The following is a 24,431-nucleotide window of genomic DNA, read 5'->3' as shown; positions in this document are numbered from 1 at the left end:
GGGGAGAGCGATTGCTTGCTTGCTTGATTGCTTTGCTTTGCTTTGCTTCCTTCTTTCCCTTAGTCTTCTTCTTTTCTTGGTTTTGGAAGGAAATTGAAGGAAAGAAACTTTCTTTTCCCCCCAAGTGTTAAAATGAGTGAAAGAAAGATATTTGCTATTGTCTCACAAATAATAATTGATAAAATAGAAATAATAATAATAGTAATAAGAGGAATTTTGTTAAATGGAAAGGAGAAGGGGTGGGGGGGGGGAGAAAAGAAAGAAGAATTTGGCCAAGAAAGAAGAAGAAGAAGAAGAAGAAGAAGATATGAGAAGGAGACAAATAGAGTATGTTTGTTGTTTGTGGACGTGTCACTCCCCTTTGTTTTTCTCCTGGGGAGATATTTTTTCTTTTCTTTTTTATTTCCCTTTCCCAATCGAGAGCCCATATGTTTGGGTATGTCACACCCAGTCTTCTTTACCACAAATAGAAAGTTCTTCTCTCCCCCATGTCACGTGACCCCCCACCCCCCCAAGACCTTGCCTTATATCCCTCCTCCCAACCTCCCCCCCCCCCCCCAACCCAATGTCACGTGACCATCCCTTCCTATGTTTTTGAAAGAACCAGACGCTTCCTTCTTTCTTTCCTTCTTTCCTTCCTTTCTTTCTCTCACACAAGAATGTAATGCGCGAGTTTGTGAATACGCGAGTCATGTAGAATGTACTCGCGTATTCACAAACGCTCGCATTACATTCTACATACACACATGTATTCGTGGCGTATTCGCACACACATGTATGTCGAGGCCACATACATCCCCCACCCATACGCACACTCTACTCTCTGTTTACACATACATGAACGCATACGCAGATATTTCACCATACACCCTATTTACATGCATATACATGCATTCACCATACACAAAGCAATGGAAACAACCCCCCCCCCCCCCTATAGACAAACATACACATAACATGCAAAACAAGAACACATACATCACATGCACACTTTGTTTTGAGTACTATCCACAATGCACAAATGTGCTAATCTTTTTGTAATTATCACCTTACAATAGAACCATGTCGGCAACATGTGTAGGCGAAAATTGGTATGGAATGGCTAGAGTTTTATCATAGTATCATTACCACGAATCTACCTACCCTTTGTATATGGGTATTTTTTCTCTACCTTTGAGTTGCTCGTCAAGAATAAATTCTATCTTATTGTTGTGCTTATTGTGAAGTATTCTGCCATTGCTTGATGTTTCAATGAGAATTTAACACAACTTTAAAATGTATAGAGTGTTATCATAGTAATGTTAACAAGAACATTGCAATCTACCGTTTGTATATGGGCCTACAACAAAACCCATGGTATGGACACACATCATATGATGGAAGAGAATGCATTTGGGTAGACATATGAAGTTGGCTCCATTATATTTATATGTACATTGGAATCTATTGTTTGTATATGGGCCTATCGCAAACCCATGGTATGGACGCACATTCACATTATGAAAGCACTTTTTCTCAACAATCAAGTTTAACAATGATAATAAATTCTATCTTATTATAGTGATTTATGTGTAACTTGATGTTACAATGAGAAGTTAACTCGATTGGACTTTTAAAGAAGAAAATTTAGCTTTGCTTTCTCCATATGAATGGAACATTACAAGGTGAACAAAAGAAATTATGGAAATTTGCTGTTTGAAAAACTAAAGCATATCAAAAAAAAAATTGTCATTTTAAACTTTTACCCCTACATGAATATATTTTCAGAGTAGAAAGCAAATTTTACATGAAAAACAAGTTTGGGGTTATGAGTATGATGTCACCAACTTCTTTGAGTAAACCCTCAAATCACTCATGGATATTGACAAGTGACAGTTTGTCACCGAAAGGGCAGTTGTTTAATTACATATAAGAGGTAGTTCAGATTCATATTAATTAAATAGATTATTTAAATGAAAATTCTATATCGATGATCGAATATGTGCATTTTTCAAGATCTAGATAGTCTAATCCAATGTGAAATCAACCAACAAAAGTTGTAGAGCTTTATTTCCATGTTTTTTTGAAAGTTATTGCTTTGCTTTTGTTGATAAAATTAATGATGTTATTGCCTACTAGATTATGACATTGATTGACTTTAGACGTGCATAACAGTGACAACACCACTTGAGCAATGTCGTCAAATGTTACACTCCTTGTGTAAAACAATATTTTGACTTTAAGATCATCACACCAACTATTAACTAACACTTTTCTCCTAAAAAATGCGTTTTTATGAATGTTATCCACAACCCAAGGGTTCAAAAAGACAACAACATTGTATAAAAGAAGATTGTAATAAATAATTTCATTAAAATGTGTCTTTATCTTTTAACCCCACAAAGAGGTGACGTAAAGATGTCCTTGCAATGTTGGACTTAATGGTCCAACTTATCTAACAAATATCTTGTTTGAGAACAATCAGGGTTATTAATTTGTTGCGTGCACTCCAATCTTGACCAACTTGCAAGGACAAGGGGAGAAAACGAAATCGTAGTTCCCTACTTGCACGAACATTTCATGACAACCATCTCTTTGTCAACATTCCTCTATATATTGCCATTACCAATGCATAATAAGTTCAAGCCACTAATTCCCTTACTATTATCTCAAATTTCTAAAACTTACCAAGGTTCTTTCCTCTAAAGGAAAACTTCATCTCAAACTGCAAATGGAGATGAAACTATATTACACTCTAGTTGGCAACCTCTTCTTTGAATGTATGTTATTTTATTTAATTGGACGACATAACAAAGGAAGACTTCACCCTCTTTGAGTTCATGACCATGTTTAAGAGTTTGATTCTTTTATGCAAAGCATTGTATAGCTATAAGTTTTCAAGAAGTGCATCAAAGTAAAAGTATAGTTCATGTCTAATCAAGCATATTTTTTCATAAAAGTGAACGAAAAAGAGTAGATCAAATCATATCTACTATAATATTATCTTCATCCTTATATTAAGAGTCTAAAAGTAGGACATCTCATGGTGTTTCCCACTTCTAAGAGAGATGCAACTTACTTAAATAAGCTTGTCTTGTAGAGATCACATGTCATGTTCATCCTCAAAAGTATAGCATGCATTTTGTTTCACAAAGTGCACAAAAGCAAAACCCATTACACTACTAAATTATGATGGAGTTTCTATTGAAGCGATGGAACCATATGAAAAGTCCACTTGTAATGCTGGCTTACATGGAAATTCAAAGTAATATTGCACACTTTATTCCAAGGGGCTTTATATATTGAACTAAAGAATGGCTATTGTTGTGATGGGGATACAATTTCAATTAAGGATAAGAAATTAGTTGTTGTGATGGGGATACAATTTCAATTAAGGATAAGAAATTAGTTTTCTTTGAAGTTTTTTGCAATCCACATTTAGCTTAGAATTTGGGGATTTCTTTCCAAGCTCCTCACATAACAACATATTCCCAGTTTTAAAGATCTTATTTCTGAAGTGTTCCATAACCAAATGAGATGCTTTAACTGTGTCAAATAAGCATATCATAACTCGATGGCAAGAGGGAACAAAAGTTTTATGGATGTATTAGAAAGCAAGGGAAGGGACCATCAAATGCATGACTACAAAGTTAGACTATTAACAAGAATTGTCCCGACTTACATATCAAATTAGAGTGGATGCAAACTGTTCAAGACTTCATAGATATTTCACAGCTGATCTAGTAAATTCTCACACAGAGGTCTCACAAGTGTTTCACAGCATCCGAACTACATTGAAGTTATAGGACACCAGTGTATGGGTATCATGAAAATAAAATTCTCCCTTAAATAATTGGCCTGGCAAGAATTAAAAATGTTGATTAGCATCATTAATCTACAATTTTCCTTACTTTGAAGGATAGAAATTACTGAAATAAGTTTTCTTTATTTCTCGAATGCCTCCAAATGCCCTCCCCTCCTTACATGTTCCCATCCTAATGGATCCAGCATTTGTCCAAATGCCCTACATTTCCATTATTTTCCCAAATGCCCTCTTTCTCAACTATATGCCAATTCATCCCCTTCTCTCTTTCTGAGGTTGAGCAATGGGTGTTTCAGGGAATAATGAAAATACAGGAACATCTTGGGGAAACATATAAAGACTCGGGTATTTCAGAGTTTTTGGCTAGATTGACTGAAGTTTCATAATCATACAACATAATTCTCTATATTTTAATGTTTTTTTAATCTGAATTTTACCTGCAAGAAAATGAGGGTACCATATCTCATCATCCTTCCACATTTCCTCTGCAAATATAGCAGAGAACCAGCACTCAGAAAGATGGTGAAGAAAGCTAGTAAATTAATAGCTGTACAATCTGAAAATAGGAATACAAGGGAGAATCTTTGGAATGCCTGAGATTTTTGTTATTTCTCAGGATGCCCCTGGTCAACTGCCACTCTTGCAAATTTAGACGTGCTATTCAATTCATCTCCTTTTCCTTAATTAAATGTGCTATTTGGCCAATTGTATACTCAATTCATCCTTATTTCTCCCTTTTGAGGATTGACCAGCTGCATTTGAGGAATTCGCGAAAACTTGGGGACATGTGCATTTCGGAAAATAAATAACCCAAGTGTATTTCATCGCTTTCAATTAAGACAAACTGTTACATTTCTCAGAAATTCATAAAACTTTATGATGACTCGCATGAGGATCATGATTCAGAGAGAGATTCTAAAATGCTAAAACTCAAAACCCAGACTCCATCCTGCTGCCAAATCTCTCATGAGAAACAAGAAAGGAGATAAACGACAAACATGAACAATGAAAATTCAGCAGGAAATCCACATACAAAAATATAATACCATTAGTTGATAAATGGCCTAGTCTCTGCAGTATGCATCACGAGGAGCAGAGCCATACAGCCATTTGAACCACCAATAAATGCATCCCCTTATAAGATCACTAGAAGTTTTTGAGCATAAACATAGAAAAAAAATAGAACCCTTTCAAGAAAGAGAAAAGACAGACGAAAAGTAGTATTAAAGTAAAATAAAATAAAACGAATACAAACAAAAAACTGTAATGGTGGTTCTCACTTCTTCGGGCCACTTCTTCGGGCCACTGACCCTATTTATTTTCCAATATTAATACATATCATGTGGGCAGTATTTTTGTATCAAAACATGAAATGATCAGAAATACTAGCATACCAAAGGGAATTTCATCATGAGAAAACCATTGGGGCGACATCTCCTCTGTTTCACAAGGTTCACCACTGTAAGCAAGAACGTTGAATACATGGACCTGCATGTAATTTCAAACTAGATTAATACTTTCTATGAAATTTTTGCTTAGCATCACATAAGTGTAGTGAAGATGCTCATAAATACATAATCATATGTCATTTTTATCATCTTTATTGATAGGTACACATAAATCACTTTTACCCAACATATATAACAGTTTCCATAAGAGTGGCTGGGTATTTTGGAGGATGCAAGGGATGAAGAATCGATGAAGGCACCAGATTATATTTAATGTCTCTTGAGGGCACCAGAATCGATGAGACCAAAAGAAATTCAACACGACTTTCTCTGATACCTCATTCATAGAAAAGAACTGGAAATGCAAAGTATATATATTAAGCTAGTCACTCCTCGAGGTCAAGTAATACTAACACTTTGATGATGCTGGTGATGGGGCCATCGCGACAGCCTAAAATGCTGAGCATAGAGAGAAAGACAGATTCTAAAGAAAATAGTAAATTTTCAGGCACTACTGCAAGTTAAAACATTAATAAGATATTCTAATGAAATAAACCATCTTTTTATAAAATCTTCAACAGTTATGCCAAGGCTGGTTATTTTTATCCATGAATCATTGTGAGAATGGTTTGGAAGCACTAAGGTTAATGCTTTTCACAGCTTTTCTATGTAGACCTAGGTCTCAAAGGAAAGTTCTATGCATCCTCTTAACTCTTACCTATTCCCTACCAACTCTATCTCGATATGGTCATAGTACATATAATAACTTTCATATAGAAGATGTGCTAAGGTTAATGCTTTTCACAGCTTTTCTATGTAGGCCTAGGTCTCAAAGGAAAGTTCTATGCATCCTCTTAACTCTTACCTATTCCCTACCAACCCTATCTCGATATGGTCATAGTACATATAATAACTTTCATATAGAAGATGAGTTATGAATGTATCAAACAACAAAACGCTGCACTCAACAAATTGTTTTCAATGTCTTTTAGAAAAATATATGGGTATAACTCTTTTCAGTCTCATGTATTAACCACAAGGGGTAGATTTTTGACAAAACGTCCTGGTAAAACCTAGGAATTACATCATCACTAAAATAAAAAAAGAGTCAATTGTCATGTCCACTCCAAATAGACAGACACATCGACAAGAACTTGCAAGCAAGTCATACACTAATGGTAATCTCTCACATATCCTAGAGACAAGACAACACAATGTAAAATGCGAGACTTTATATTCACTAGATGCAATACTTTTTGATAGCATTAGGAAGCTCACTTACTGTACAATTCACATGTTGGGTCAATCTTGCAAAAACTATTGTCACACAAACCCCTTCCTTGCCAAGACTTTATACTCACTACATGCAATACCTTTTAATACCCTGAGAAAACTCACTTACTGTACAACTGACATGTTAGGTCATGATATCTTGCACAAACAGTTCAAATTTTGTTTATTGTTACACAAACATTGGGAAGGTGCAAGATGAAGAAGGCAGTTGAAACATAGTGAATAGAGTTAACCCTACCTTTGAAGAATTCATGAGGAAACTAAGATAAGGCAGGTAGATTTCTTGTAAATTTGAGTGATCTGAAGGCTAGAGAGAACCTTAAACTTTCATCCTCTAATGAAGAATCTTCTACTTTCCAATATAAACAAACAAATTTCAATTTCACCTATTTTAATTCCACAAATATATTCAAAACTGTGACAATTTCCACCTTAGACAATATCAACCAAACAACAGAAGAACAGTGTTTACAAGCTTTGTATGACAACAAGGACATTTATCAAATCGCCATTCAATTTACATAACATACCTCCCATGGTTGTGGCTTATCATCAAAGTGGAACATCAACACTCCTTGTTTAAATAACTTCTCTGCTACAATTCCAGATTCTTCTTGAAGCTGAAAGAATCAAAACATCAAACTACTTTCTCATGCATTTATTGTTATATGCATAACCTTAAGGACCAATTCTAATGGTTTTAAGGGTAGGATAACTGGGAAACCAGTTATCCTAGGACTGGGGACAAACCCATCAAGGACCTACAAGACGTGGTGGTCTCAGATCCTAAGGGGTTGAGCTATGGAAAGGGGACTAGCTACCCCCTTCACTGCGGCATCTCGAGACTGTATTGTTGAGGTTAAGCTCTCTTCTTGGGATCTGCTATTCAAACTACCCAGGTATAACATAGGATAATATTTGGTGGTATGGGACACACATGGTATTTTATGTTTGTCTCATGTTCTTCACTCAGGGGTACAGTGTTATTAAGCACCCTTGATCCATTCTTTCCCTTCGCCTCATAATATATTGCTCATCATTAGTTCCATTCACAACGTTTGAACATTGAGCAAATGGATGCAACAGTGACCATTTACATTTATCGGATATCTTCATTGTATTTGCACTGAAATTGTTGTCTTTTCCCATATCTTGCCTTTTATGTCTGTTAATTTTCAAACAGAAGGCAAACAATAGAGCTAATGAAAGGATATGCTTTGACTGTATATGCAACTCAACCTCCTAGACTGTAATGAAAAAATCACTCTTCTATAGCAAAGCAAAAGCCAAGTTCTCACTACAGATTACACTATTTAGCAGGAATTAGAAGCTATACATCCAAAAGGAAGTATAGTAACTTGTCTATAAAGTAACTTCTTATTTATCTGCAATTATGTAGATGTGTGTTTGTGAATGATTCTTGTTATACTCTTTTACATTGGTGAAACTATCTTTACAAAAATACAACTCTCACTTGTTCAATTATCGAGTGGGGATTCAGTCTTTGGTTATGAGGTTTTTCCGGATAGTGAGTTTTAACTATCTTCTAATTTTTCATTTTATCTCCTGACCTTTTCCATAAACCTATAGACAAATACTTAAGATCAGAATAGAATCCTGAGATGTTGAAAATTAATGGATAAGCGCAGACCTCTCTTATAGTTGCTCCTTCAATTGTCTCCCCACTCTCAACTTTGCCACCAAATCCATTGTAATACCCTTCTCCAAATCTGCAGAAGAAATCAATGAGTCCTTCAAAACCACTCTCTAGAGTTCAGACTCCTCTCTAAAGGACTTTCTGAGTAAACTAGCATGCTAATACCATAAATGGTATGATTTCGCATGATCCTTAGACTAATATCATTGTAAGATTTGTGACGTTTTTATCTACAGGAAAAAAATACTGCTCGGAAATCAGTTTTCAACCCATATTCTGCTTAATAGCATTGTTTGCAATCAATCAGCATTATGTATATGTAGAGTAATAAGGAGCCATACATTCCCTCCAATAACTTGGCAAAATATGCTGTTGCAAACGTAATGAATTGGAGCTTTGTAAAAAATATATATTTTATGATAGATTATATTACTTGTGGAGATTCTTGATGTGAAATGAAAAAACACAAAATTTGACTACAACAAAATAACCAGTGGATCACTATATCTGTTTGTAGTTTAGAAACACTCAAAGACAACAATATATATGCTCTCCTATATGTTTTTTATACAGAGCAATAATGCAGAGTGGAAAAAAGTCACCTCTATCAATCTTACGAACCATCATTGCCAATGTTGGCGCATGCATAGATACACTCTAAAACAGTTGTTCTGAACTGTAGCATTTAATGAAGATATTTTTCAGGTTCAAACTTTATTGATTGTAAATGGAACTGAGCAAATATATGAACAAAACAGTGTTAAACTGGCCCTCATCAATGTATATGGATAGAATATCCAGTATGTAGGCAATAGAATCCATATACAATCTTCTCAACAATTCCCTTCGCCACTCTCTGCTTCATCCAACTTTTTTCCTCCATCACTGAGGTCATTTATCATTCTTCTTTGCTTTGCATGACCGCATTAAAAGGCCAACAAAAGGAAATTTTTATGCAGGCCCCCTTGATCTACTTCTGTTATCATGTTTGTGCTATGCTTTTTTATCCACTAACTTGGTATTTCACAACATATTAGCATATCTCTTTACACAAGAAACTAAGCTTTGCAAGCCTTTAATTTGGTTCATGACATATTGAGGTTTGCGCTCCAATGAAAACGTTATATTCCTTGTATTTAACAAGGCTCTGATATGGTTAATGATTTGTCATTAACAGCAAATAAATACATGCTTTCTATTCTTAGGCATGAATGACCGTAAGTACAGGTCTGCAGATCTCAATTCAAAATGTACATTCTATAGGATAGTAGCCAATCATTTTGGGCATCCTGTTTTCAAAGCCGAGAATCTTGCTGCAAGAGAACCTCGTGAATCAACAAAGTTTCCGATCTTCAAAAGGAGAAGTGAGAAAAGCTTCAAGCGAGAAAGGTCTCAAATCTTGGCAAACTTTCCAATGCCAATGACACGGTAAGTTAACAGAAAGTAGTAATTATAACGATGTTTCCAACATAATCACTCCTTTCAGGCAGAGAAAACACAGTGAGGAAAACAGTCCTAGTTAACTGAAAGCGTAAGAAAGATTCACACTCATTTCTTGAGGAGTTTCCAACCATTACAATCATCAATTCCTTTCAGACAGCAGAAGCAACATGAGAACAACAGTAACAGTTAACAAAAAAAGAGTGAGAAAGACTTAGACTCGTTTCTTGAAGAGTTTCCAACCTTCACAATCATCATTTCCTTTCAGGCAGCGGTAAGACAATGAAAAGCGAGCTCTAGATAAGCGAGAGATACAGAATGCTTTACCCTCGCTTCTTACGGCCCAGCAGCACTCTCCCATTCTGGTTGACGATGGCCAAGGTTAGCAACTTTGGAGATGTACAGTTGCTACTGCTACTGACAGTCTTACTGCGTGTGGAGGAGAGATGCGCGGAATCTGCAATCTTTGCAGGAAAGCCAAAACTTGAGGAGGAGGAGCAAGAAGAAGACGATGAAGACGATGATGATGATGAAGAAGAAGAAGAAGATGAAACAACAGCCGTAGCCACAGCTTCGATCGCCATCGCCATCGCTCGATCTTAAGCAATTGATATGCAGAATCGTTTTCTTTTCTTTTTTTTGTTTTATGGGGGAGAGAATTTGAATTCGTTGGATGATGATAACACTGAAAACAAATTATTATTTTTAACACCGAGAATGAACTGTCTGTGTCTTTCATTTTCCTGTTTATATTATTAATAATTATTATTTCACACTTCGATTCTGAAGCAAATTAAGAGAAGAAGAGGCCCCTAATTCAAATTCATTTCAGGCTATTCTCTGAGATTCATCAATCCATCCATCCATTCCTTCATTTATCCATCCATTCCTTCATTCATCCATCCATTCCTTCATTTATCCATCCATTGATCCATCCATTCCATCATTATCCATCCATTCCTTCATTCATTCATCCATCCATTCCATCATTATCCATTGATCCATCCATTCCTTCATTCCTCCATCCATTTCTTCCTTAAATTCACCCATCCATCCATTCATCCATCCATTTCTTCCTTAAATTCACTCATACATCCATCCATCCCTTCATTTTAATGATCCTTTCAATGTATACATCGTTAAATCATGTTTGTTCTTTTTGTCATATTATATCGAGGTCAATCTTATGTGTTATGTATGGAAGAGTGCAACATACCAATGGAAGCTTGACGGTAGGTCAACAGTCTTGTAACAAGTTGTTTATAACTAATGAAAGGATATTTTTCGGGGAAAAGAAGAAGAAGAAGAAGCGAGGTTTGTGCCTCCATTGTGTATTAGATATGCGACTACGTGATTCAATATGTATGTTTGGTAAGCTTATTTATGTTCTCGTCCTGTGTGTGAGGCCTAGCTAACCTCTTAAGAAAAAGGGGTGACTATGTTTAGAACAATGATCTTATGGTGAGCAGACTCTTTGTGGTAAGCGTGTGTTGCTGACAAGTATGAGTCGGAAGCCCATGCGTAGTGATATGGGAACGTTGTTTAGGGCACGGGTCCATTTCAATCCCTTCACTTGGGGGTGCAGGTCGAGTGGACAACAAACACCCTTTCTTTCTCTCTTTGTTCCTCAGTTTTCCTGTGTTAGATTTATGAAACTGCTTTTTGTGCTTAGTCTCATCTTTTGCATGTTAACACTGATGAGATTTTAATATCATTCCTAGCAGACATTTTACCTTGAGCACATCATGCATTTGAATACTCACTTTCAACGTGTGTTTAACGTTAATAATATTTTAAAACTTGTTCTTATTATATGCTTAACATTAACAAGGATCTGATCTTCATTCATTGGTGTAGGTATAACGCTGAAAATGTTTCACGTTCATTGTATATGAAATGTGTGATCATCCTCATAAAGGTTCTATAATCGATTTGGTGTTAAGCAAATGCTATTTGTTCTTTGGCATAACATTGTGGACGTTTACCAAGGATAAACCTCCATCTTAAGAAATAGAATATTAAATTCCAATGTTCAAAGAAAGAAAGAATTGAATCAATCTTATATATTATCACAAACCTTAATACCCCTTTTGGAAGATGGGATGAATTGAGAATAAAAATATTACCTAGATCATTGGGAAATTACCAAATTTAGTTTATATTTCTAGGCAATTTTGAGAAAACAAGGGATATTCCAATCATGACACCATCACCCTTTGTTGACGACGAGTTCAATGTGTTATAGTGCACCAATTGTACTATTTTTTAAATAAACTTTCAAGACACCATCACCCATTGTTGACAACAAGTTCCACAAGTCATAATGCACAATTTGTAAATCAGCTTAGTAAGATATCAACAATGAATTTTAGCTATAAGCTCTAGGGAAGTAATGAGATTTTTCGCTTGATACATAGTTTGCAACTCTGTTTAATATGATATCAACACAAATTTAGCCACAAGTTTTAGGGCATTTGCAATATTTTCCAAGATCCCAAGTTTGTTCAATATTGGTATAATAACCTAGCCAATCCATGGGGCAACATAAATTGTCATGTACAATATTGGTATAATAACCTAGCCAATCCATGGGGCAACATAAATTGTCATGTACAATATTGGTATAATAACCTAGCCAATCCATGGGGCAACATAAATTGTCATGTACAATATTGGAATCTAAAATAGCCATAACTTCGAATTTTGGGCAATCAACAAATTAGTACTAGAATTGAGGGCGGAATTGAGCCAGAAGTGTATGGTTCAAACAACAAGATATAAAACACTAGGTGGAGATAAAATGTGGATGAAGATCAATACAAAATGCAATGTCATTTATTTGATCGGAGTTCACAAATGAACCAAGATGTTGTAATTCGATTCCTCAAGTGACAATTTGAGATGATGATGATTTGAATTATTGCATTTGAACTCCAGAACATATGAGAAGTTAGACCAACCGTCCTATTGGCAATTGATGAAACAACAAAGATTTGGTTCTAATGTTTACTTTGCACGATCAATTTGACCGTCACTTCAAGGATGATGACTCTGAGAGAGTTTACTGCAAACAATTTTTGGATATGAATTGTGGCCCACCATCATTAATAATATCATTAACAAGGCCATGATGCCCGAATACTTTTTGCATAGCGAGATTAGTTTTCTCTTGACTATATGATAGTCTTCCTGATCGAAAGAAACGTATCATGTTAGTAAAATGATACACCACATTAAAAGTGACATAGAAACCCTTTAAGGATGGGAGTTTTGTAATGAAATCCAACGAGATGAATTTCCATGAACCATTGTGAACTAGTAATGGTTGAAGCAACCCATATGGTAAATTTTAAGGAACGTTTGATTAACAACATCCATCACAACTATGCACATGTCTTCAACAAAGCTATGAAATTGATGCCACCAATAATTTTAGGTAATCATTTATAAAGTCTTGTGGACTCCAAAGTGTCCACCCATTGGGATTGTCATGACAATACAATGAGACTTGGCGTTTAGAAGCACCATTCATGAGTATAGAAGATCATCTATAGAAATTAGCCCATCATGACATTTTAAGTAATTGCAATCCAAATAAGACTTTGTTGATGAGTAAAAAGCATGTTCTAAAAGAATATGTCTAATGTGTCTTCAACAAAAACATACACACATACATTAGCACAAATGGAATTGACAAAACTAGACTCTATATGTGCTTGAAAAACATTACCTACCATCAACTATAGGCTATCAAGGCCTAAAAGGACTTTGCATTTGATTGTCAAAAGTAGGATTTCCCATATGAGATGGCATATAAGAGCATCAAGACAGGTCATATACATTATATTGTTGTGCACCCACATGATACATGATTAGGAAGTCAACAAAATTTGTAGCTACCTTCATGGAATAAAATTGTTGATTATGAGTAAATCACCATAAGCTCTTAATACAAATGTGTATTCCACAAGTTTTAAGCAAATAAAAACATTGTTTCTCACCTCGTGATTAGAAATTTGAGCTGAAAAAAACTATTACGATTCTTGTTCACACAATATCACCGTAAACACAGTTTACAAAATAAAAGTCCATTATAATCAAAATAATAAAGAAGTTGTAATGTCTTGCATATACACGAAACAAAAAAATCCAAGGTCAATATCCAAATATTCAGCGAATCAAAACTTCCTTTACATAGGGTATGAAAAGCAAAAAAATATAGTCTCAAGAGTAGTTGGGTCTGAATATGGATGAAGATAAATTCATTGACTTTTAGTATGGCCCCCTTCGAACAATGACTTCGTCACTTTTTGTTTTCATAGGTTCCACGCGCCCTTGAATATGTCTTTGTCCAATCTTTTTGCTCGAACCCTCATATTCCTCTCAAAATGATGTTTTAGAAACCTTAAAGTATGATCGAAATGTTACCAAAGCATGGACACTGGAATTGCAAAAATTGCGACCGTGACAATGATCCCTCTTGCCCATTTTATAACATTTTGAGCTCATGGTCCAATAAAAATAACGGTCCCTCTTTTAACATGCTCGATTACCTTCTCTTTAGCATTCACCTACCCTTGTCTTAGTGAGTGTTGGTCCTACCAAAATGCTTGTTTGCATATCCATCTCATTGCCATCATTTTAGCACTATAACTCACATTTTCCTTTATTGCTTTTAGCTAGGTTCAAACCCTTGACCTTATCATTCAGGTGGAGAACTCGTACCATTTGAACCATCTTATGTTGTTAGCTTCAACCAAATTACCATATAGGTTGCTTCATAAACTCGCTCTCTTGCGATTTTCCTCCTTTGCACATGCCACATCACAACAACGTTTAGTTTTGTGAATATAGATAGAAGGAAGGCAATTGAGGGCGAGACGGGGGCAGATGAGGGGCGACATCTAATTATAGAAACACATCTTACACATACACATACACATACGCTTATGCATTTGCATTTGCATTTGCATACACATACACATATGGCATTTGCATACACATATGCTTATGCATACGCATTTGCATACACATACACATACACATACACATACACATACGCATATGGCATTTGCATTTGCATTTGCATACACATACACATACACATACACATACACATACACATACACATACACATACGCTTATGCATCTGCATTTGCATACACATACACATACACATACACATACACATACACATACACATAGACATAGACATACACATACACATACACATACACATAGACATACACATACACATACACATACACATACACATACACATACACATACACATACACATACACATACACATACGCATATGGCATTTGCATTTGCATTTGCATTTGCATTTGCATTTGCATACACATACACATACACATACACATACACATACACATACACATACACATACGCTTATGCATCTGCATTTGCATACACATACACATACACATACACATATGGCATTTGCATACACATATGCTTATGCATATGGCATTTGCATTTGCATTTGCATTTGCATACACATACACATACACATACACATATACATACACATATGTGTACACATAACAAGTTAACAACAGAAAAGAAGACTTTTACACACTAAATTTAAGACATTTCCCAAGTGAGAGAGAGACAGAGAGAGAGAAAACCAAGAAATGAACAAAATCTTACAGAAGAAAGAAGAAGATGAAGAGTACACAGACAGAAAGAAAGTAGAAGGGAGAAGAAGGAGACATCGCAGACAGGAAGAAGGAGGAAAGTGAGACGAAGAAGATACAGACAGACAGACAGACAGACAGACAGGAAGCAGAAAGAAAAGAAAAGAAGAAGACGAAGAAGAGAAGAAGAAGAGAAGAAAGAACGATGTTCTCAAGAGGAGGCGGAACAGCAGACAGGTAAATGTTTCTTCTTCTTCTTCTTCTGTCATAGTAATTCTTGCGATTTGAGAAAGTAAGGAAGTAAGAAAGAAAGATCATTGAGAGAGATATAGCTTGTACTGTACACGGGGCCCATCCTGGCTCACGGTATCATTCAATCATGTACCACTTAGGTGTGGGATTATAAAATGGTATAACAGAAAAAGAAATTTCGATGAAGACATCAAGATTAAAAATTTAGCTCCTACAATGAAATAGACCACCAATTTTCTTAGGGACTCTTGAAATCTTGTACAACCTTTTAGCCTAATGTCCTCAAATGTGAGCCATTCCAAAGTGAGATGTATTTTGTTTCTGGTATGTTAAGGCAACGTAGGCCACTTATCTTCTTTTTCTGCTCAATAATTAGCATACTCCCAGTTTCTAGTTTTTATAATGTATGTGTGCATCAGTGTTATGGCATGTCTCATTCTCTTGGGAATGGATGTGCAGATGTAATTGTGTGTAATTTTCCAATATTAAAAATTAATAAAGCTGCAATAATACTCAAACTTACATCTATGTGCGTCTGTTCTTCATTCTGTGTGGAGGGCTTCAATTGTGCCTAAGTGAAACATGTGCCCATGACATATTACAAAGTAGTCGCTGCAAGAAGATTAATCTGTCCAACCAATGTTTAAGGTCTCTCTTACATAGGTAGTTCACATAGTGTGCAAATGAGGCTTGTCTTTCTCTAGCCTTACACTCACATTCTTCGCTAATTTTCCTGAACCTTGCCACTTATGAACACCTACACTAGTGCACATTCATATGCCAAGCTAGCATGTCATATACCTGGCAATGAATCTGCCTTGTGTGTTCAAATGGTCTCAAGGCTTCAATGTCTCGCTTTGTAACATGGGTCACGTTCTCCTGTCCCTTTCTTTTCATCTACGTTCACATCGAAATTTCTTCTACATGCCATCTTGCAAACACTTTCTGGATGAAAAAAATTCGCTTTGATGATAGCATCCTATTTCCCATGTGGCCTCGGGGAGCGATTTCCTGGTACTATCTTTATTTTCAGTATGTATATTTAAATTATTTGAAGGTCTTTCAGATCTATTTGCCTTTTTCCAGTGTCTAGAAGCAATATGGAGAATGGGTTTGTGCTCATGCTCTTCAAAAGCTTCTGGAACGAATTCTTCTAGTTGGTCAATCCATAGCCTAAAAATCCTTGTCTCCCTCCCATGGTGGTCATAAACTCTCTAGAAAAACTTTCATTTGTCTTCAACTTGTATCTTACTTGCTGGTATAACTGAGTCCTTCTATAATTTTGTTTTAGAGATTATTTCCAAATCCTTCTAGAGTTCTACAAAACAACAATTCAATGTTCGTCCTTTGATCCAGCTCTCCTTCATTACAACCCACATACAACCAAAATGATCCATAGTACTTTGTTTTTCAGCCCATTCACCAAGTTGATGTGCAGATATCACCTAGAAGTTTGACTATACAAGATCCATAATTGTGCGATAGTTGAGTGAGCTGGTTCCCTCATTTGTTTAGTGCCTTTATCTAATTACCTTGTCAATCTCCAGGAAAACCTTCTGCTATTGTCTGATTTAGTAATTCAAGTATCCACTCTTGATTTCATTTTTAGCTTTTTTAAGCATGGATAAAATGTATAACCAACCTTGGCATTATGAAGTTTTTTCATGCTTTTCATTACCTCGTTGTACTCAAAAGCTTCCATGTGCAGTAAAAGGTAACATGTTGGTGGGTCTTTCATCTATCATGCAAAATTGTTCCACATATGTCAAGATTTGAGCCATGGAGAAATGTTCCTTCATTTTCATCTGCTGTCCCTTGATAGCTCTCTATGATCCATTGTGTATTTTTAAAGCAGAATGTATCTTACTGATCAACTTAGTATTATCTTTGTTCCCTCCTTTTGAGGATATTGTATTTGCTTGCTACATTTGTCCATGCATTTGGCTGTCTTATATTCATTATTGAACCATACATTATGAGATGGCCCTTTTACATGTCTTCCCTTTATGCTAACAGCCATTGTGCGTTTTGTAGATAAGCTTGCATTTGGCTGTCTTATACTCATCATTGAACCATACATTATGAGATGGCCCTTTTACATGTCTTCTCTTTATACTTATAGCCATTGTACATTTTGTAGTTTTTTATGACGCATTTTGGAATGCATGACACATGAGCAATTCTTAACTTATCAGTGTAAGTAGCTGCATCTTACCATCTCATCTTCTATGAACAATTAGTGGCATGCATTGGTTAGGCTCCTGCAAATTGTGGTAACTTTATCCTTACATGTATAAGGTTGTGACCTGAATTTAGAGTTCATAAAGTGCATAGAGTTGATCATACATATCATGGCTGATCTTTGTCCATTTGTACCGCAATCATATGAGCTTAGTCTTTCCTAGGTAGAATCTCATCCCTTAGTCTTTCCTAGGTTTATTGTGAGCCCTTTTTTGCGGCAAAAACCATCTAGAACGTTGAGATGACGTTGTACACTTGCATGAGATTTAGAAACCTAGATTATGTCATTAGTAGAAAGAAGGATGTGAATGGGAGTACCTAATAGCGTTCTTATAATGTAGCGTTCATCATTTCCATCTTATCCACTCATGTTCCTTTTTGCTTGTCATTACCTCTATCCAAGGAACATTTGCTTTAATTTCTTTTTGAGCATGCTCAACTTGAGCTTTGACATTTTTTGTCATCTCTATGCAGGTTTGCATTGCCTTACATCAGCTTTAACAATGGAGATGCATTTTTCCATTGCTTCTTGTCCTTTTTCTAAATCAACTTTGATAGCTACTAATTGAACCTTATTTGAATATATTTCATCCTTAAGGTATTGCGTCATGTCATACTTGAGCTCTAACTTTGATTTCTTGACAAGGTTTGTGATGTCTTATTTTATCTCTTCTAATAACTCAATCATAAGAGAGGCAAGGCATACAACCATGTTTTCTGTTTGTCTATATGTTTTCTCGTTTCCTCTCTTAATGCTCTTTCTATATCATCTGTAATAAGATTGATCTCTTGCGTAATCAAATGGTGTAATAGATCATGTTTCCCCTCTTTGACATTGAATGGAACCTGCATTTTGGGTGGCTTGGCGCTACTCGGGGTGCTTTCATCCCGTTCTTTTCTTCTAACATTTTCTGTGATGTCTGATCCTCTGCGTTTTCTAGAATGTTTGACTAATCTCTATGTCCTCTTAGGCTTTAGCCTAATCTCTACATTCTTATTTTTACACTATTCCCTCTGGCCTCGGCATTCCTCCGACCATACCATGTACCCTTTGTCTTAACTATAAGGACACCGTGGATTTTGAATGGACAACAAATGAAGACATGGATTTTGATATTATAGAAATTGAAGAGGAACCATACATTGAAGAAAATGTAGAGGATGCAGAGATTAGGCAGACATTTCAGATGATCCAGAGACAACTATAGAGGTAGAGGCAACATAGCACAATGAGTAAGACTCCCTTGTGCGGGGGAAGTGATGAGCCATTGAGAGAGATTTTATTATCACATTAGAAATATATGTTCTCCACTTAGACCCAATATTGGCAATAGAGAGACATGATAACTTCTTCGAAGAATCTTTACTTTGCTGTGTGATGCAACGTAATTGTAGGCTGAGATTTTCTTCAAATAGTCTTCATATAATACATGTGAGTGAGGAACCACTTTTCATGTTCAAGAACTTTACTAAGGAATGTCGCTATTGAGAGTGCACACAGTGAGTGTAAGAGAAATTCGTGCAAGGATTTGGTATGGTTGAGGATGTGTGGAAAGCATAGTTGAATGTGATCTAAGGTAGAGCATTGTATCTAATTGTGATACCCAGATTCTCAAATTTAGTTCAGGCATGAGGTTTCTTTTCTGGTTTCAGCTCGCTTCGGTTTGGCTTGAGCCGGTTAAGTCATTTATATATTTTCAATGGTAGTGAGAGAAAGAAAGGTAATCGTTGAGAAAGAGAAAGAGAGAGAAAGAAAGGTGCCACATCCCTACATTGTCCCAAAAATTGAGAGATAGATAGATAGATAGATAGACTATATTATTGTCTTCAGAGGTCAAATATGACCTATGAGAATAAAAATATTACATTTCACGTGATACATGTGAAAGTGAGTAGCGACTCTCGATGCTCAAGAACTTTACCAATGAATGTTGCAATTGAGAGTGCACATTGAGCTTGTGAGAGAAATTTGTGCAAGGATTGGGTTTGGTTGAAGATGTGTGGAAAGCATGGTGGAATATGATTAAAGGGAGAGCATCGTATCAGAGTGTGATACTCAGACTCTTGAACTTGTTTAGGGCAAAGTGTACATAGTCGACCACTCTCATCACTTGTGCCCCAACGCCCCGTCTCACATCACAATGCATGTGAGCTAAGTTGCATGGAAGCAATGGTTCGAATAGAAGCCAACGAAATGGGCTCTAACACGTATTGATGTGTACGGTTTCCCCGTTCTATGAAAAATATGGTTTTGTAGTTAGGTGCAACATGTGTAGTATAATGTGTGAAGCGTGAGCCTCCACATTTTTCCCATGTCATGATACATTGGCGTTGCAAAAAGGGCTCATTTATAGAGGATTCTAGCGATGTATCATGAAGCAAATGTATTGCATCCCATCTGCCAAACCACTTTTTCATAGCTTGCATCCAACTGTAACACAAAATTTTGCTTTTACACGTCTTTTAGATCTTTTTGCTTGCTTCCCATGTGATTCTAGGAGGAAGTCAATGTGAGGGAAGTTTTTGAACCTTAAGCATGTATTCAACAACCCTTTCCATGGCCATGATCTCAATGGGAAGTGATTCTGTCTCAAGGAGCATGTATGGCGTTTGTTTCTTAACTTGTAGAAACTTTGTAAGAAAATGTTTTTGGACATTTTCAAACTCTTTCCAAAGAAGATTAGTGGCCTTACGAACAACAACATCAACATTTCGTATTCGAAGAGGATATACCTTTATCTAGGATCAGTTATAAGGATTATTATTAGCATATGAGCCAATTCCTGATTTAGATGTGGGATCACAAGAGCTTGATTGGACTTTTCTTGGAAATAGGAGATTGACTATGATATCAACAAATGATGTTTATCACAAGTTGATTGACAAACGTAAGTGGATGGAAGAAAGGATTATAAAGATATGGGATTTTCATAAGCCCACTACTTGATGGTTTCATGTGATCAAGGCAGGTTGGTGTTTTCGATTGATGGTACGGGCTAAGATATCCATTTGGAGAGTTATGGTTGGAGCTCTACTATTGGGGGATGCATTAAACAAAAGAAACATTGCTAGAGGAATGTGTTTCTTTTATTTGATGGTATTGGAACATAGTAGGCATCTATTTCTTTCGTGCTCAATGGCTAGAATGGTCTGGAGCTATATCAATTTAGCGTGGATGGTCCTGGTTGGAGTAAAATTATTTTCGTTTAGTTGGGTTTTTTGCACATATGGAGAATTGTGGAGTGATGCCTCACTTCCAAATTAGTTTTGAGTTCTTGAGGTGGTTTAATTGGAAGATGCACATTTTTAAATCGCAAGTTGGAGTATGTCGTAAAGCTCAAAAGATTTCTTTTGTGGCAATTGACCGTGTTAGAGAAGTCATAAAATCTCAACCATCAAGAGGGCCAACTTTGCAAGGTCGCATATCATCATATCCGACATTTGAATTGGTGTGTAGGGAAGGATTGAGTTCCTAGTAGTATTTAGATCCCTAGAAGAGTTCTATACTTTGTTGTAAGTTAGTCATGGTGGTGTTTTTCTTTTGTAATGAAAGCCATTATTTACGAAAAATAGAGAGAGAGAGGGAGGGTGCCGCATCCCTACACTAGTGACTGTCCCAAAAACTGAGGGACAGAGAAAAAGAGCGAGGTAAATAAAGGTAACATTTCAAAAAGCAAAATAATATTAAACCAGAAATAAATTAGTAACTGGCTAGGCCTAAACCAGTTTAGCCCAAATTGGTTAAGTCTTAACCCGTTTAGGATTCGGTCAGTTTGGCCCAATTCAGGGTTGAACTCTTCTAAACCAGTTTGGCTTGGACAATGCGAAACCGGTTAAGCTGAAACTGAACTGTTGCGGATTCCTAATCATCACCAATGTCCAGTCTCAACTAGAATCATTGATTCTGATTACATGCTGAGAAAAATTATCTAGGTTTCCTAAAGATCCATGATCAAACATTTATTCTTGCAGAAATGATCCAGGAGACATGGCATCTCAAGGAGAAACTTCTGCTGCACATGACTTTGAGTACGATGCTAAACGACAACGGCTCCACCATGATGCTTCTGTTTCAGCGTCAGCTGTTACCTCTAACATGTATTCATCTTATTATAACAATCAGAGCCAAAGCCATGGCCATAACCTGAATCAACAAGAGAATCTTAACCATAATCCATACTTCTCTTCTTCATCTTCTGGATCCGCAACAGCAGCTATTCAATCGAGCATCGCAGCTTCGCTCAGTTCATACTTCGCTGCATCAGTGCCTTCTCCACAACAACAAAGCCAAGCTTTAGCATCAGGTATCTACTCATCTTATCAGAATCTCTCTCGCTCTCCATTGATAGCTACTGCATGTTCACTAATCCCTAACCCCTTATAGTAATGCTAACACTAACCATAACCCCAGCCCTTATGACTTCAACCCTAATCATCTAAGCAGTGTAAATGCATCACAGAATCGTAGCAATTTAAACAATCCTAGTAATGTTACTAAACCTAACCATATGAGCAATGCAGGAGTAAACCCTAATGTCGCACGAAACCCTATTCATCCAGACAGTGCGTCACCTTCATCATCAGCTCTTATGATGCAATCTTATCCTGCAGGGGGTGCTTCTGCATCATTATCGACAAGCTTAAGTCCATTCAGAGGACGCTCTCCACTTCAATCTTCGTCAGGAAAAAAATCTCACTATTCTCATCCTCCTCATCAAGGTCATTTTGGTACTGCTTCATCATCTCCTGCTCGATTTTCTATGGAGAGGCTAAGTCCACATGTACTCGGATCACCGCCAATGTTGCCTCATCCTCCTTTTGTTCACGGGGGTCCTGTGTTCACACCATATTCGTTGTCAAGAGGTTTTCCTGTTGTTAGATTACGTGGTCTCCCTTTCAACTGCACAGAGAATGATGTGTGTGATTTCTTCAGAGGTCTTGATGTGGTCGATGTGCTTCTTACTCACAAACATGGCCGGTTCTCTGGAGAGGCATACTGTGTATTTGGTATGCCAATTCAAGTGGAGTTTGCCTTACGGAGAAACAAGCAAAATATGGGCCAACGGTATGTTGAGGTTTTTCGAAGCAAGAAGCATGAGTATTATCTAGCAGTTGCAACCGAATTCAATGAAGTTGAAAAACCAAGATCGAGTGCCGCACCTCCTTCATATCCAACTTTCAAATCTTCTGTTGATAAGGAGCATATGGAACACACTGGCATTCTTAAGCTTCGGGGACTCCCATTTTCAGCCTCCAAGAAAGATGTGAAGGAATTCTTCAAAGATTTTGACCTTAAGAACGACAATATCCACTTTGTTATACATTCAGATGGTCGAGCAACTGGTGAGGCATATGCTGAATTTGATGGACCTAGCCAGTCTAAAGAAGCAATGTGTAGAGACAAGATGATGCTTGGAAGTAGATATGTGGAACTTTTCCCTTCTTCTCAGGATGAAGTTTCGAAAGCCATGGGTAGATCCCACAAGAACTAATCCAATGTTATATTCAGTGCCATTAGATAGCATTGTTTGGCTACCTTTGCAAAAGGTATTCCTCTCTACAATCCTTAATATTAATTCAATTTTTCATTTGGTTGGAGAGATTAGAGATTTGAGCCATACATATGGGAGATAATGAAAAAAACGGAGGAATAATACATTAAGTGTGGACCATAATACTTTGGTCTGTAGCATGAGAATTGGCCGCCGACTTTCTTTGCATTTTCTTATTTCACGGGATCTTAGTAGGGGAACAACATTTTTTTTCAACTTGATGCTATACTAAGAAGTATTATAGTGCACTGAGCTTCCGTGGGTTATATAGGAAGAATTATGGAGTTCAGAAACCAAATTGAAACTTCACGTTTGAAGGCATCTTCTGAATTGCATAGTATTCAAGTTGATTCATACAAATTATTCTCTTGTTAAAGTGTTGTGATGACCAAGCTTTCCAAGTGATATTAGGAGGCATATAGTTCAGGATCCAAACGGAAAGTTCACTAGTCTTAAGGTTCAAAGGCATTTTCAGAATAATTAGATATTAAACGGCCTAATTTGTCTCTCGCACTTCTTAGTCTAGAAGCTATAACTTATGTGCTCAATGCTGATGTATCACAATCGATAAGGTTTGTATGAAAATGGTCAACTCTTTTTCTATTAGTGACATGATCTATTCAATAGAATGATGATAGTTGCCTCATAGCATTAGATGTCGATTTAAAAAGTGTTGCAATACTTTTAATGATACGGACCCTCATTCAAAAGGTTCATCCATTACCAGGTAATATGCATTTTCATTTCTTTTCCCCCAAACACCTGTTCTGCACTATTATAATAAGAGGAATTATAACTGCCTCATTATTTTCCAGTGCCTCGTTTTTATTCCTATTTGGTAGATCACTGCTGAGGAGAGGGTTATTTCCTGTACCTATCAAGTAGGCCATGAATTCTTGTCATTGGATTGTTCATGGCCCTATTATATCAAATTCTGCAGTTGAAACTCGTGTTAAGATTCTACCATGGTTTGTATGTTAAGTTCAGCAATGTGAAATGTTTCATTTAAAATTTCACTTGGAGTGAATCAAATTCTGCATTTGAAACTCATGTTAATTTTCTGTCATGGTTTGTATGCTATGTTCA

At 36.5% G+C, this 24,431-nt stretch overlaps 2 protein-coding genes and 1 long non-coding RNA gene across 4 annotated transcripts; 2 read left to right on the top strand and 1 right to left on the bottom strand.

The window, feature by feature from the left end:
* Nucleotides 1-3,559: 3,559 nt before the first annotated feature.
* Nucleotides 3,560-10,287, bottom strand: LOC147850543 (uncharacterized). 2 transcript variants are annotated; one of them, XM_087336627.1, is made up of 6 exons: nt 9,968-10,274; nt 8,195-8,273; nt 7,074-7,163; nt 5,197-5,290; nt 4,240-4,287; nt 3,560-3,837 (listed from the first exon to the last, which is right to left on the bottom strand). In XM_087336627.1, the coding sequence occupies exons 1-6, from the start codon at nt 10,228-10,230 to the stop codon at nt 3,755-3,757; spliced, it is 657 nt and encodes a 218-aa protein (XP_087192753.1). In that variant the 5' UTR covers nt 10,231-10,274; the 3' UTR covers nt 3,560-3,754. The 2 variants fall into 2 exon arrangements, with proteins under 2 accessions (XP_087192753.1, XP_087192754.1); XM_087336628.1 differs by lacking the exon at nt 5,197-5,290 and having other exon boundaries at nt 9,968-10,287.
* LOC147850544 (uncharacterized) lies at nt 8,579-9,972 on the top strand. Its single transcript, XR_015531691.1, has 2 exons — nt 8,579-9,628; nt 9,797-9,972. It is a non-coding gene; the product is annotated as an uncharacterized LOC147850544 (long non-coding RNA).
* Nucleotides 10,288-15,262: 4,975 nt separating the features above from the next.
* Nucleotides 15,263-23,708, top strand: LOC147850542 (uncharacterized). The gene is made up of 3 exons (XM_087336591.1): nt 15,263-15,537; nt 21,766-22,097; nt 22,315-23,708. The coding sequence occupies exons 1-3, from the start codon at nt 15,506-15,508 to the stop codon at nt 23,283-23,285; spliced, it is 1,335 nt and encodes a 444-aa protein (XP_087192717.1). The 5' UTR covers nt 15,263-15,505; the 3' UTR covers nt 23,286-23,708.
* Nucleotides 23,709-24,431: the final 723 nt, after the last annotated feature.

The sequence above is a fragment of the Azolla caroliniana genome, unplaced genomic scaffold (genome assembly GCF_043228905.1).
Source record: "Azolla caroliniana isolate FFs.n. ecotype wild unplaced genomic scaffold, voAzoCaro1.0.p SCAF_21, whole genome shotgun sequence".
NCBI lineage: Eukaryota > Viridiplantae > Streptophyta > Polypodiopsida > Salviniales > Salviniaceae > Azolla > Azolla caroliniana.
The sequence above is the reverse complement of the archived record's forward strand: the minus strand, read 5'-3'. Positions and strand labels throughout refer to the sequence as shown.